This window comes from Python bivittatus, unplaced genomic scaffold (assembly GCF_059951505.1).
Source record: "Python bivittatus isolate LINGU-HERP-01145 unplaced genomic scaffold, Pbiv_v1 ctg000610_np1212, whole genome shotgun sequence".
In the NCBI taxonomy this organism is placed as follows: domain Eukaryota; kingdom Metazoa; phylum Chordata; class Lepidosauria; order Squamata; family Pythonidae; genus Python; species Python bivittatus.
Window position 1 is genome coordinate 28017988 of NW_028277088.1, and position 16165 is coordinate 28034152.

The 16165-nt window shown below is 37.4% G+C and overlaps 1 protein-coding gene across 3 annotated transcripts in view; it reads right to left on the minus strand.

The window, feature by feature from the left end:
• AGMO (alkylglycerol monooxygenase) overlaps nucleotides 1-16165 on the minus strand; it is a 135072-nt gene that overhangs the window by 35714 nt on the left and 83193 nt on the right. For all 3 annotated transcript variants that reach the window (XM_088150658.1, XM_088150659.1, XM_088150657.1), the window contains exon 12: nucleotides 14985-15090. In XM_088150658.1, the coding sequence (XP_088006784.1) occupies nucleotides 14985-15090 (106 nt within the window). The remainder of the gene's footprint in view (nucleotides 1-14984; nucleotides 15091-16165) is intronic.

The window sequence follows — 16165 nt, forward strand, 5'->3', positions numbered from 1 at the left end:
TCTCAGCACTATCTCAGATTCAGGTGAGCAGAATTATGGCTCTAGAGTTACCAGGGCTCATTTGACATTCTGGCACAGCATAAACAGTATAATGGATTTTTGGACACATGATGAATTAAGCATTATGAAGGTGTTAAAATATAGACTCTGTAAATGAATGGTGTTCCCTTTTTAGAAGAGGAGGAAGTTCATATATATTTATATCTCTCTCACACATCACAAATTGGATCATGCTGAAAAGGGATTATGGGAGTTATAGTCCAAGATATTTTAAAAATACTAAATTGGGAAAGTGTCTATAGGTTGACCTTCCAAAATGTCTTGGGTCACAAATAACATTAAACCTGAAATCCATTTCCAAAGTACAGTGTCTGGGTTCATACACACCTGATAAGCCAAAGCCAACTAAACCACATTATGATGTGTGAATCTGATCAATGTGTTCTACATTAGTGTATTCAATTCACTATACTGTCTCCTACAAACCTTAAAAGTATGCAATATTTTGCAGTTTGATTCATTTGATCCACACAATCCTACCTTGAAGAGGCTCCTGGCACACATTCATCCATTCATTAAATTAATATCCTCTGATTTTCTTCCATGGAAAACCAAGCAACGTTCATAGGGGTCATGGGCTAGGGAAATGTCTGCATAGTTTCTGTGTGATTGCTGCCTCAGAACATATTTCCAGCATTCCAAGAGGCCCAGTAAATATCTCAGATGAAAACAAATACTTGCAGTTATGTAGACCAGTCACCCAAACCTATCTATTGATCTGGACTAATCACCTAATTAGCAAGTAATTTTTTTCCCTCATATCTTCCTACTTCATAGCTATTTTCTGGTTGTTTTTGTCATACCGCATTGTTTACTCAGACTGTCATGGTGACCTCAAAAGAACATACCTTTTTTTGAAGTATGACTCTTGGGCTCTCTCCTGAAACACTGTATTAATGCATTGTAATAATAGTATCTGAGAGTTAATGCCACAGACTTCATTCAACTTCAAAGCAAAGGTGTTAGAGTCTCATTTTCCAACACAAAGCAGGTGCGTTTTTATTGCCTCCCCAATAAAAATTGATATGGATTCACTTGTGGATATCTTACCAAGCACCATTATAGAAAGCAGGGCTGTAACTGCCATAGAACATGCAACTTTTGAAGCACAAAGCGTGTACAACTAGAGTCTCCTAACAAGTGACTGGAACCAAGTGTTGCATCATTTAAGCTAAATCATAACACAACTACAGTACATTTTCCAAGTGTGCTAAATTAAACAATGGTATCCAGAAAAAGTCTATAGTTTACAGAGCCCCAACTGTAAATTAACAAAGCATGAGTGCAGGCTGACACTAACTGCTGATTCTTACTTAGCCTGGAAAACGTACATCATAATGAAAGAAAGGTTTGCTTAGTTTTTATTGGCAATGGAAGTGGGTTGCCCACTTTGTATTAAACACCTGGTCCTATAGGGCAGACTCCCTATTTGTAAAACAGTTCTGAAAGTGCCTGAGGGGAAGATAAGCAAGATGGGAAAATAAAAGTCTTTAACTGATTTTATAAGGAGAAATTTCCATTTCCATCTGGTTTGGTCTGAGGCTTGTTGGTTTGATGGAAACAGATCTGATGCTATTACCTCCTTTGCTGATGTTTATTTTCTATAAAAGATTAATTGGAAAGTAGAAGCATTTTATCTTGTCACAATATTGTAATTAAAAGGGAAAAAAAAGTATTGTTGATTAGTAGTAACACAATGCTGCAATTTAAATTATCACTGAAATAGTACAATGAAAAATGATCTATTTCAATTTACTGCCTTTCACCACATTGTCCTCCAGCTGGAAATATTTCATCATCACATCGGTATGCAAATGGGGGAAAACGTTTAGCAAGCTCTGCAATCTTTCGGCTTAGTTCCGGAAATTTTTACAGTGCCCAGATTCCACTGGAAAATATTTGGTCACTCATATGCTACCTTGGACAGAAAGTTGTCTCCTGGAATAGAAATCACGTTAAAACTGCCAGCATCTTTGCTCAGAATGGCTCTGAGAATATATATTTAGGCCAGATTTCTGCCAAATCATTTTCATCTTGGGCCAACAGTACCTTTTAAATGGACTTTGATTGCCAGCTGCCAGGCAAGAATTCATTACACCATGAATTGTTAAATATTATTTTACCTTTCACGTCTGCAGTTTTAAGCTTATACAGTAGCAACACGTTTGCATTCTGCATTATGGCTTTCTACAGGTTTGGGCACTGTGGCCAACCACAATATTCACACTTCTGACTGGCAACTTAACAATCTTTTCTTTACTAAACATAGATAGGGGAAGAAGAATGCAAGAACTTCAAAGATATTTTTAATAGTCCACAGAGAAATCACTCTATTTTAATTGGTCCACAATATAAGATTCTTCACAAATAAATGTTTAAGATAATGCATCTGGTGATGAAACAATGACTAATAAATAGCTAATAAATTTAGATATTTTTTAAAAATAACTCACCAAGATTAAACCAAACACTATTATTTTGCACATATTTGCTTTTTTCCCCTCTTCTTTTTCTGGGTGCCTTCAATTCAGTCTTGACTCCTGGAAACTGCCTGGACAAGTCCCTGCAGTCTTCTTGGCAAAATTTTGGAAGTGGTTTGCCATTGCCTCTTTCCTAGGGCTAGAGAGAATGACTGGCTCAAAGTCACCTAGCCAGCTTTGTGCCTAATGCAGGACTAGAACTCCTAGTCTCCTGCTTTCTAGCCTGGTGCCTTAACCACTGCACCAAACTGGCTCTCATATATTTGCTTACAATATAAAAAAGTTGTTATTATATTGACTAAGATACATTTCCAGAATACAGTACTCATCATGGATTCTAAATGGAATTGATGCAGCCCAACTTTTCTGCTACTCAGATCTAGATAGAAAATATATATATATATATATGCTGTGCATATTGTTCAGGTGGGGGCACTTCAGAAACTGATCAAAGCATCATTCTGATTCTGTTAGTTGGAGATATGACTTGCATGTCTGCAGCCATTTTGAGGCTGACCTCATGTTAGCTGAACATGTATATGTGTACACAAAACATACAAGAATGGGACTGAGATGGTAAAATTGGGGGCGGGGAGAGAAACAGCTATTTGCCTCTGAATGAAGGCTACTGACATGAAGAATGTAATTCACATAAATACCACTTTGTTGAATATCACCCCAAAAAATCAGGTATTTTAAGAAAGAAGCTCCTATGAATGTTACTTATTTCAAGTTTTTTTTTTTAAAGCTACCTTTCAAAAGTTAAACTCCTGGTTGTTATTTGTATTGAGGTGGCTTGGGGAAGCTGTTGAAGTGGGTCTGTCAAGGACTTCAGCAAGTGGGTCTGAACACAGCTCTCCAGCTTCCAAAGATGTTTCACTTTGCAAAGCACCTCTCCAAATGGTTCGTACAACTCTGGGAAACACATTGTTTTATTGAGTTTCTATTGGTGATCAACAGGATAGTAACCAAAACTTCACAAAATTGTATGACAGAATCACTGAAGACTCTGGTTTTTGGATTACAAGCAAATGTATTGGTTCATATACTATCACATTCTCTAACAAGTGTAAATAACTATTGTAACCAGAATCTTAGCAACCACAAAACCTTAGCACTTTACTAACAGTGGTAGCTGCCTTCTGGATTATGACTTGCTATAGGAATAATAATTCAGGAACTTAGCTCAGGCATAATGCTCAACTTTCTATGGCTGATTCATTTTTGGTTCCTGAAGCTAGTCCATCCTGCAAGAATAGCCAAGTGAAGAGTTCAGGCAAGTCTACCACTTTACTAATAAACTTTAATTCTCAAAAGTTCTGATTGACTGTTTTGGGTAAACCTGGCCCTGGTGCTCATTGCATGTTTGGTTATACTACAAGTTCTGCTTCATAGAAGTAGTTCTCACTCACTGCTTCTGCACTAATATCTTTCTATTTTTTGCCATTGTGAGCAGTTCTATATTCAAATCAATGTTGGTTGAAGATAATTTGGAAATAATTGCTAGCAAGTTATGAATAATATCAACTCTTGCATCTGATCATCTAAATATTCAGCTGAAAGGCATATCTTTCATAATAGCAGGAACAGCTCTGCTGAATTAGACCAGCGGCCCCTTTACTCTAGTATTCCAGTTCTGAGAACAGATAGCCAGATGGTCTTTGTATTGCTTTTCTTCCTAATAAAACTGCAAACATGTCAACATGCCATTAGCGGCCGCTCTATTTGGTGTGCATTTCTAGTGACGCCCTCCAACAATGTGAATTTTTTTTTTTTTTCCTAATCTCCAAGCCAAGAGAATAAGAATATCTTTCTACATCTTTAGGTTGGAAATCAACCAAAACTATTGAAGTCATTCTTAATGTTACAAAGTTTATAAAATGTGTGACTGAGTTCACATGTATGGCTAAGCCAGATTTTTAAAACCCAACTCTGTTGATAAGACACTGTGGCCTAGTTTACACATATCATTAAAACAAATGTGCTCTATTTGTTTTCATTTATTAGTGGTTTTTTAACCTGTGCAAAGAAGCATTTTCTGCTTCATGGGACCACCTTCCACCACAGAAGCAACATGCCTGCCTTGATAAGGCACTTCACACTATGGAAGACACAGGTTTCACTTTGACACTTTACTTAGAAGCATCAAAGCAGAATCAATACGCCTCAAGTGACCACCTCACTCCAAGAAAAGTGAAGAATGTAGAACTATTTTTCAAGCTTCATGCTTTTCAGTGTGGTGTGATCAAGAAATTTAAGGTTATACAGCACTAGTGCAAGGCTGGGCAACCTGCAACCCATTTGTGACCCACAAACATCCCAAGATTGCATTACCAACATTCAGTTAATTTCTGTAGCACAATTTTCAGCAAAAAAAAAAAAAAAGACTGGAAATGGAAGTGCAAAGCCATGGTTCATACGTGTGTGAAATGCTATCACCCACTGTATTTCTTGGTGCAAGGCATGGTTGGATGTGTGCATGAAATGGGTGATAACCCATTGTATTTGTTGTTGTGGGAATGACAAAATGTGTGTCATGATTTCACAAGGCAAATTCCACCCTTTATGTATCTGCATGACACATGAAAACAATGGGTGGAGTTTGCCCTGTGATATTGCAAGCACATTTCATTTTTTTTCTTAAAAAATCATTTTATTACTATATTTGTATGCTGCTCATTCCCAAAGGCCCTGAAAGGCTAACAACCAGATGCACAAGAAAAAGAACACCATAAGAATAAATAACCCCTAGGAAAAATCAGTAATAATCTCAACACCTTCATAAAGGATAAGAAAAGCTTACAAAATCATGTGACTGCCAATGCATCCAACATTCAAAGCATGCCTTCCCCCTGATCCAGGTGGAAAAGCCAGGTCTTAACTGCTCTCCTGAAACCCAGGAAGGAAGGGCTAGAGCATATCCACAGAGAGAGGAATTCCAAAGCATGAATAAAAGGTGCCTGTTTTCTAGATCCCCCCAGATTGCATTCTCAGATAGACAGGACCTGGAGGAATTGACCCTGTTTGATCTGATCAGATGGGTAGATGAATGTAGAAGATGACCTCATAGATAAACAGGTCTGGAGCCATGTAGGGCCCTAGAGCTGACAGCCAGCTACCTGAATCATACCCAGAAGCCAATTGACAGCCAATGCCACTCCCAAAGCCGTGGGACTATAACAGGAAACACCTATCTCTGCCTGGGCCACTGCAGTTTGCAACAGCTGTAACTTCTAAATGTTTTTCAAGGGCAGCCCCATTTATAGCACATTACAGTAATCCAGATGGGAGGTAACTAGGGTGTGAGTGACGGTGAGCAGGCATCGCAATAAAGGAATGGCTGCAACTGTGTGAAAGCTCTCTGGCCACAGCTTCTATCTGCTAGTTGAGCAGGGTTCTGAGTACAGGAGGACCCCCATCATTTATTTATTTGTACTGTGTCACAATCAAATGACTGCCAGCAGTTAACACAATGTAAAAACAACTAAAAACATCCACTGTAGGCATCAAAACTAAATAACTATAAAATAAAAATTCAAAGATAAATCATCTCAAAATAAAAGCCCAATCTAATTAGAATGCCTCTGGAACAGTTTTATTTTCAGCTTCTTTCTGAACACAATCAGGAAGGGGGCCAGCTTGATCTCCACAGGGAGACTGTACCAAAGTGAGAAGCTACTGAGAAGCAATGCCTCCTAGCTTCCACTCCCTTTACCTCCTGAAAGTGAAGAATCAGTTTCTCCTTAGAAGACCTAATAGGTCAGGCTAATTCTGGTTGGAGCAAGTGGTCCTGTAAATACTAAGGTGCCAAACTACAAAAGGCTTTATAGGTCAAAACCAACACTATAAATTGCATCTGGAAGCTAATTGATAGCCAGTGCAGCGTCAGCAATGTAGACATAACATGTTCCTAACAAAACATGCTGTTCAGCACATGCCTGTGCTGCTATATTCTAACTGTAGACTATAAGTAGTCTTTATAAGCAGCCCCATGGAATGTGCGTTCCAGTAGTTTTACCAGGTGGTAATAAGGGCATGAGTTACTGTAGTTAATTACTCTTGCATGAGGTAAGATTGCAACCGGTACACCCAGTGAAGCTGAGTGAAATCTCCTCTGGACACAGCTATCAGCTGCAAATCTAGAAGGACCCCCAAGTTATGAACCTGCTTCTTCAGGGGTAGTGCCAGAGATAAGACTCATGCCATCTGAGAGTTTTGATGGACAAATAGTATCTCTATATTGTCTGGGTTCAGCTTCAGATTGTTCTGTCCTTTCCAAACCCTGACAGCTTCTGAGCACTGGGAATGGACATCCACAGCATCTCCTCTATAGCCTGGGGTGGCATTTAAAGATGAATATCATCCATATCCTGATGATAAAGCATCCCAAGCTGTCAGTTGACTTCATATAGAAGAGCAGGGGAGAGAGGACTGCCCTTTGTGGAATCCCACAAAGCAAGGACTATTATGTCAATGTTTCCTCTCCCACTACCACTGAGTGAACCTAGCCACTGAGGAAGGAGTGGAACAATTACAAAACAATGTGTCCATTCCCCATCCCATAAGGCAATCCAATAGGATACCATGGTCAATGGTATCAAAGGCAGCTGAGAGATCTAAAAGGACCAGAACATACTCTCCTCATCCAAGTCCTGATAGAAGTCATCAAAGAGAGAGACCAGTGCTGTCCCCATAATCAAGGCTGAATTCTGATTCTGAATTCAGATAAGCCACTTCATCTAGGGTCGCCCATAGGTAATCCATCACCACTGTCTCAACAGCTTTCCCCAAAAAGGAAAGGCTGGAGTCTGATCTAAGCCCCCCATTTCCAGGGAGGATCTCTTCAGGATGAGGTGCACCACCACCTTTTTCACAGCTACTGGCAACCCCCCCCCCCAATAGTTATGAGAATCTCCCAGATCCAGGTGGTCACACTGACCCTGGCCCCACAAAGGAGCCAGGACAGGCAAGCTCACAAGCCGCAGAAGATAACCTAGAGAACACTCTATCCACTTCCTCTGAGTTTACAGGCCAGGAGTTCCAGGTAACATGACAAGATAATGCTGCAGTTACCACCCAAGAGTGTGTCCATAAGGAATCAAGATTCTGGGAAATCTGAATTTACTGGCACAATGCTGTACCCATTGGCAGCAGCCAGGTTGAAGATCTTGTTGACTTTTCTGATAGGGAATTAGTTACCCTAAACAAAGCTGCTGGATAATGCCCGCAGATACAATAAGGCAGAAGAAGTAAAGATACTTCACCTCCCTTGTTGCCATGGTGTAGACGTACCCATGACTGAGAATAATTTTTCATCCTTTTCTGCAAGACCACTAGGCCTCATTTATGTTGCTTCAGTAAACCAAGGTGGAAACCAGGATCAACCAACAGAGTGAGGCTGCTCAGGAGCAATTTCATTCAGTGCTCAGCTTGTCTCCCATCACTAGTGGTTCACCAGAGTTGCCTGCTAGAGTGCTGGGGAATTCCCCAAGTGCCTTCAGGAAACCATCCAGATGCATAAGGCAGTTGTGGCAGATCATCCAAATGTGTTCATGCATTTGTTGAGGTCCTGGGTGATATTCAGTGTCATTCAGATCAGGGTGATTGCTTTATATGCTCCCCTTCCCTTGACACCCATGTTATCACCCCATCTTTAAATCACCACCAAAGTGTATAAAAATATCATTTAAGTAATGATAAGCCTACCTGCTGTGATCTGCTGGCTGATCAGGTAAGTATGTTATAGTCCTTTACTAGAAAAATTGCCGACCTCTGCCCTCGGACATAGGTTATGAATCCCTGACCTAAAAAACAACTTTCTCCCTCTATAATCTTGCCTGGCAAATAAGAATTTGAAAGAAGACCTTGCTCCATATTATGGAACAAATCTTAGGTTTATATTTTATCTTTAAATTAATAAGTAATGTGCATTTATTCACATTCTAGCTAATTGGATTCTGATCTAATTTTAGAACTATTAAACACCAGATAATTGAAGGTGTATTCTTCACTTTATACAGTGATTTAAAATTATTACAAATATTACTGTTGGCTGTTTATTTTTTTCCAGTGGGTTATTTTAATTAGCCAGCATATGGGATTTTTGACCGGTTATGAAATAGCATTAAAATGTAAGCACATTTTCTTATTTTTTATTCTTATTTCTTATTGCTCATTTCTATTTCTTCTCTACTAGTTAAGTCATATGTATTCCAATTAACTAATGGTCTGGTTTGTATAACAATTTGTGTTTGAAGGGCTGCGTCACTGAAAAACCTTACCAAAAATTAAATCATAAGAGAGTTGTCATACCTGGACAATTACAGCATGTGAGCAGTTACACGTCCATAATGATATAATTACACTTGAGGGCAGTAATAGCACATGATGGAAGCTATTAATAATATATGAAGCTCTTGCAAACCTCAGAAATGATGAATCTCCCATGTGGAGAAATAACAGGAGGAATAACAGGCATCACTTATCTATTTCAAGGGCTTGGTTTGCAGAAAGCATGGATGGAAAGTTCAACTGCAAAATGAATTTGAAATCTGTGATTCATTTGAGAAACTCTTACATTTTTGTTTTTTAGGATTTCATGTTGTTTTTCTTTTTAACATACATACTTCTGAATTGCTCCAACTTACAGCAAAACCTTGAAACAACTTAAAATAAAACCATAACATGACTTGATATGTGCTGGACAATGGCTTCTCCCTTTGAAAAAGTTATTTTACTGTGTAGTGTTATTGTTACTGTTTATTATTTTTCTGTTGCTATCCAAACGCACCATTGATCTTGCTGTTCGTCACCGAAGACAAATTCCTTGTATATATTTTATACTTGGTCATTAAAGTATTTTGTATTGTATTGTATTTGTATAAAAACAGTGTACAATGTTGAATAAGTAAAAGCAATACAACTGCAAGATAAAATACATATTCATATTTAAATAGGACTCTAGAAAATTAAGAAATGACATTAATTACTAAGTATTTCACAGAACACTATATTCCCCTCCCCCAACTCTCTGAAGTTCAGTAATCATGGAATCAACCTAAAATTCTGAATAAAGCATCAAAAGCTACTAGAATGTTGCATGAATGTTACTAGAAGTTACACCACCAAAACAGACAATTCAGAAGAAAAAGAAAGCCAGTGCAATTAATATTTAATAGTCAGGGAGGAAAAATGAGAACCAATCTCTTCCTAGCTAAGAGCTGTCTATTGTGTTGGGTTTTACATCCCGTGATGCCTCAACTAGCAGCACAGTTTGAATCCAATTCATCTAATCTAGCACTAGATTTTCTAATGGGAAAAAAATGGGGAAAATAATAAAATCATGTTATGAGTGACACATTCATATCTGTATTCTGAAGTTTCAAACACTATTTTATTTCTGAAATTCTTTATACTTCAGAACTGCAAATACTGCATCTTAATGAGTTAATGAGGTCTGATCAAGATTCGCTTCCTCCAACCCAGTTCACATCTGATGCGGCAAAGTAATCACAGGATTTTACCTCATTAATTTTACAGTTGGGGCAGTTATTTTACAAGCAACCTCATGTAATTGCAGGTTATACTGTATACAGCTTGACAACCAACAAGATGATTGACACTGTAGGCTCCATCTTGCATCTTTCTTGGAGGAGTACCCATAATAGTCACTATGTGATTGTATAATTTCTTCAAAACTTTGCCACATCAAAAGCAAATGAGGGAAATGGTCCTACATTCCAGCTTTTCTAGATTATGAGTGCAAGTCAAAATGATGGAATGCTATGAGGCGAGTTCTGGTAGAAATATTTGGCAACCTTTCTACCTGACCTTTCTGATACACATAGCTTATGGTAAATACATATAAATCAAGAATAAACCAGATAATGGAATTATCCAAGAAACCTAATATATTTTGCTGCATGAAGCAACGAATGAGATGGTTCTTTTTTTTTTCAATATCCAAAATCTGATTAGATTCGCAGTTGACTTTAATGCTTGCCACTGCAGCAGAGTTCTCCAGTAAAGTCAGTAGGCTGGATTAGAAAACATAGGACATGCAGAGCATACAACTGTCTCTTCTTCAGTGATGTTTACTTAACTCTCAGTATCTGCTGTCTGAGACAGCATTCTGCCTAATGTTTGGTCAAAGCCTGCAAAGCGACAGTCATAATATAAGTGTCTTCTGGCACACTGAAGTCTTAAAACACTTATTATGAGACAAACTTCATGCAATTAATCAACGCAGCTGCTTTCCACTGTACAATGCTATTTATCATTTGCAATACCATTGAACTTTCCTACAAAACGTTAGGCATTAATTACTGTAATATATTACAATAATATATATACTGTGACATATGCAATATACTACAAGCACCATGGAACAGTCAGCTCTATGTCTATTTTGTGTTATCTGAGCTAAATTACATGTTACCTTTTATATATATCAAGCAACCACTATATGGTTAGTGGTTCTTTTTTTACCCAAGTCTGCTGAATCTTAAAAATCATTAATAGGTTTCCTATGATGGTCAATGAGTGATACAAAGCTTCAGTTTCCAAACAGGCAGTCACTGAAACTGATCCAACTATCATTTTTATTTCTTGGGTTATTGCATTGGGTTGAACTTACTAAGCCTAGGCAAGTCATACAATGAAATGCTTTGCTTACCCTTGTGCATCCACTCCTCAAAGCTGCAAACTAGCCATACTAGCTCAAAGGATTTGTGCTGTTGCTTCTGAGCCCACCCAAGGTTTCCTGGGTACCTCTGTCATTCACAGAAGACACTCCAGCTGCAATAGTTAGCAAAGCAGATATGGGAGGCTTTGAGGAGTGAGTCCAGCAGGGCACTTTGTTTGTTGAATGATTTGCACAGCCCAAGTACATGCTTCTATTATACTGTTGTCATGACAGTACAATAGTTACTGCAATATTTCTTAAACTATTTTGCTCCAGCATGAAAGCTACCACAATGACACTGTTAGAATAGTTATTTTTCTCTCACTTTTCACGACGTGAGAAGTTGATTCAGAGTTCCACCTAATTCGACCTACATTTCAATCCCTTCAGAGATCATACTGCTTGCATTTTTTTGATGCTGATGTTTGATCTGAAGATTTAAATTAGCATTATTTGCTACATATTTAAAGAGTCTGTTTTTGAAATAATTAGTGGAATACAAATAATAATAATACTAGAATGTAAACAAATAAGCAAGTTTAATGTCATTCTGAAGTCATTAAGACAAAACTTCAGTTCTGCATATACAGATGAATCTGGATGTCTGATTCTCTTTGGAGATTTTTTTTTTTTAACTAATTATTAACAATGTCTTGAAAAGCGGTAGATCCTGGTTTTAGGACATAGTTAAGCTTATATTTTTAGATGAAATATGTTTGTAAAATATGCCTTTTAGACTACAAATGTAAGTATACTTTCTTTTTCAAGACAATTGTCAAAGAACAGGAAGTAAACCCCCTAGATGACAATTTGTAATAAAGTGGTTTCTATGAAGTCTTAGTTATTTAAATATAAAACAGCTGAAATCTTTTTAAATGCTCATATTCTTGTACAAGGAAAAGGTTAGTATCATATTGTTAACACTATCTAGGAAAGACTGCATTCCAGATTGTACACAAATTATTGCCTTGAGCTGTCAAATGGGAATGACATAAATACTGCCAGATGTTTCTTTTGTAACAAGTACCACAGAAAACTTCATAATTTCCAGTTATATACAACTGCTGGATACAGCCTCACAACCAAGAGGTCCCAACAATAAATGTTTTGTTTACTTTTCTATGAAGAAACAGATGTTTAAGTCTCATCTTCAGTGATAATACTTGACAGTTTCCAACCTGACTTGTTTTGGTCCCCCTCAAATCATTATAAATATATACTTTCTGATTGTAATTAAGCCCAGGGAAAATTTGTCTCTTGATTTTACCACCTGAAGCTGCAGCTGTTGGCTGACATTATCAAAGCTTCACAATTGCAAACTCACGTGCAAATCTCATCAAGGGTAGACATTTCTAATTAATTCCAGAAGTCTTTCTTTTGTTCAGATCAGGAAACAGAAGAAAAATAACAATCAGCTTCCAAACAGTGGGTGTTCAGCTTCAGCATGGAGATTTTAAAAGCTCTAACTTGGCTGCCCCACCAGAAATGCAGAGCAATTTTACGGTCAATTGGCCAGAACATTTGGAACTATACATCATCATCTGTAGTGGATGGTAATGAAGCTCACACAACTAAAAGTAGAACTGGTAATGACTCTGTCACAATGAGGTGGAAAGCAATATTTCCGAGGGCCATTATTACCATTTGGGCTCTCATCTTATTGAAAAGGTCGATCATACTAGTGTATGGGTCAAGATTTATTTGTTAGCAGACATAGTATCCATAGTACAAGCTCAGCTTCTATTTATTTAAGCACAAGTAGGCAATCTTGGCCAGAATAGTACTTACTATGTTGAAGGAAAGACTTCCAAGGGCCACTGAGGCATCTGGTAGTCACTTGAAGAATCATCAGAGAGAAGATTCTCAAAAGTTTTGACCTTTGGGGGGAAGTTCTCCAAATAACCCATAACAATTTGTGCAAATCAATATTTCTTGGGAGGGGATCTGGAAGCCATAAAAAGGAGCTATACATGTGGCTTGCAGGATGTCTATCTTTGGTTTCCATCTATATATGCTGCCAAAACTTTTTATGTTCAACCTTTAAGGCAGCTTTTTTCCATCGCTTTCTTTCTTCATCTTTCTATAATTGCCTTCAACCTCTCCCCCATACATACAGCAAGTGTATGGACAATGGGCAGGGAACTTCTCTTCTAAATTCAGGAGTGTGAAGCTTGAAGGCTGCACTGGGATTTATGCAATGCATCAAGGATTGCACTCCAAATCTTGATGAAACTACTTTTATTTTTTACGTTTTGATTTTTTCAAAAAAAAATTTACTCTATTATTTTGTTAATTATAATAGGAAGATCCTATATCCCAAACATATTATAGCTTCATCAGAAGAGGGTGCTATAATGCTGACTCTATTTCAGTGTCATACTTCTTCCACTACAAAAAAAAGTCGCAGCTATGTTATTCCCCCACCCCACCCCGATATAGCAAATATAGTCTTCGAACTGGGGACAAAGGAGCAGGTACAAGCATCTACTTGACCAAAACCCAGCTCAAGTACTATGCCCAGTTCTAGACACCATATTTTTAAGAAGGATTCAGAGAGACTGGGACAGATTCTAAGGAGGTCAGTGAAGATGACGAGGATCTAGAAACTAACTTCTATGGAAAGAGACTGAAGGAGCTAGGTATTTTTAGTCTTAAAGAAAGAAGACTTTGTAGGGATGTAAGAGTACTCTTCAGATACATGAAAGCATGTTCTCTATCATTTCAGAGCACAGAGCAAAGAATAATAGATTTATGTTACAAAAATATAAATTCTATTTTTTTTTAAACTTCCCTAACAATAAAAGCAAGGTTTAAAAGTAGATCGAATTACTAAACAGAGTGAAGTGACTTCCTTCCCTAGATGGACTGAAATGTAAGCTAGACAGCCATTTATAGTAGATGCTTTAATTTGGATTTCTCTCTGAGCAAATTTTGAGATTGGCTCAGTTTAAGATCCTACGAGGAAGGAGAGGGCAACAACTACAAATTATCAGCAGGGGTTGAGGAATAACTTGCGGAGAGGAAGCAAGGAGCAAGGAACTGGGGAATCAGAAGAGGGAAGTGCTGAGGTAACAACTGGGGGTGAAAGCAGACAAAGAGAGTTGGAGAAGACATGAAGCAACAGAGACAAGTACAGCCATGGGAGTAGTAGGTAGATAAAGCAACTATTGGCAGAAAGAAGCCTATGAGAGGGACATGGGGCAAGGGGACATAGCACTACATTGGATTCTCTCAGGCCACGTGCTGCCTGCAGCCATACTTTCACATGTTCCTCTTTTTTCCACATTCTCAGCATATCTTTGGAACAAGGGCAAGATGGAAAAAAATAAATAAATAGAAAATACAGAGGTAAGGCATAATTATAGAAACAAATGGATAAATGTCTAAAATACTGCATAAGGTATTTTAGTTTTTAGGTAGCAATTAGCTCAAATACTGTATATCTACATCAACAATTATGCTAATTTAAGATGCATGAACATAATTACAAATCTGGGAACTATGAATAAATGAATTATAGAGATGACACTTAAAATAATTCATTTTGCAAAGAGAATAATTTGGTAAACATAAATTATATTTATGTACTTTATACTTAAATTATAACGTCTGTTTCAGAATAACTATTCTCTGCTAAGTTTGTAAAATAAATAAACACATGCAGATCATACCAAAACAGCAGAGTGCTGCCATGGCTGTGAAATAGATGTGCTAAGTGGATATCAATATGTGTAATTCCATAATAAAGCAACTTTTCTTACCTCATATGCGATTGACAAAAGTGCAATATGCATTTCCAAATAACCAAGCTTGTGCAGAGCAAGGAAAACAGAGCAACGTGCAGATTCCAAGAAAGGAGCTTCAGGTCTAAAAATAATTGCAATTTTAAAATTACCAAAATTAATTGGCTCTTTAATTCGTTATACAGCTCATTTTATAGACCTAAATAACAGAGATGCACAAAGCCATATGTGGCCCTACACAACGTTTCTAGAGGTTGATGCAGAATTGTAACTCTTTCATGAGACAGAAATGGGAAATTTTTAACAGCATTGGGAGAAATCACATCATATGAAACCAAAGTTTAGCTTCTGTCTTGGTCCTATCTGAATATTTGAGAGAAGCTCCTAGCATATTATTCTAAATCCAAGTATCTACACATTTCTGTACTTTAGGTAACAAAAGTGGAATCAGCAACTGTGTTTCTCAGAAAGTATGGACAGCACGCAGTGGTATCATTCTGCAGCACAGACTATTTTATGTTGGTAGAAACTCTATTTTGTGTGTCAGATATGTCAGATCTAATTCTTTGTTTCTTTTGGTGCAAGAAGTTGTACAAACAGTTGCACAAACACTTCAATGATTCCGTACAATGTCGTTATGCTAAATATTTCTCGCATTTATGGCTTTTGCTATTAGAGTACACAACCACAAACCAAATGCCATTTCTTGGACTTGTTCAGCTAGTATTACATAAGATACAGCAAACAATCTTTAAATAGTATTTATGAATGTGTAGATGCTATTGAGAGGTATACTTAGAAAGAGAAAGAAATGAATTTTATACCAGAAAAAGATGTGCATTGTATATTATTGTATAAAATCTTTAAAAAATTAAGAATACAAATTATATGGTAATCTTATTTTTGGAAATTGACAGAACAATCTGTGTCATCTGTGGCAGAGGTATTCTATCAATCTTTCAAAGTATTATATCTGCACATAATTTTATGAATTATGGAATTCCAGCAGAAATTAGTGTTTGCCCTTCTTGTTTCTTGGTAATGCTCCATTGGACCCTCACTTTACAGAGGTCCTGGGCTTCATTTTTCTTCTAACAGGCTCCCAACATTATTTTTAATGTGAGCTTTTGAACTTTATACCTGTTGCTTTGAATCCATATTCTAATGTTTGGGACATGCTCCAATGGTATTAATTTTAT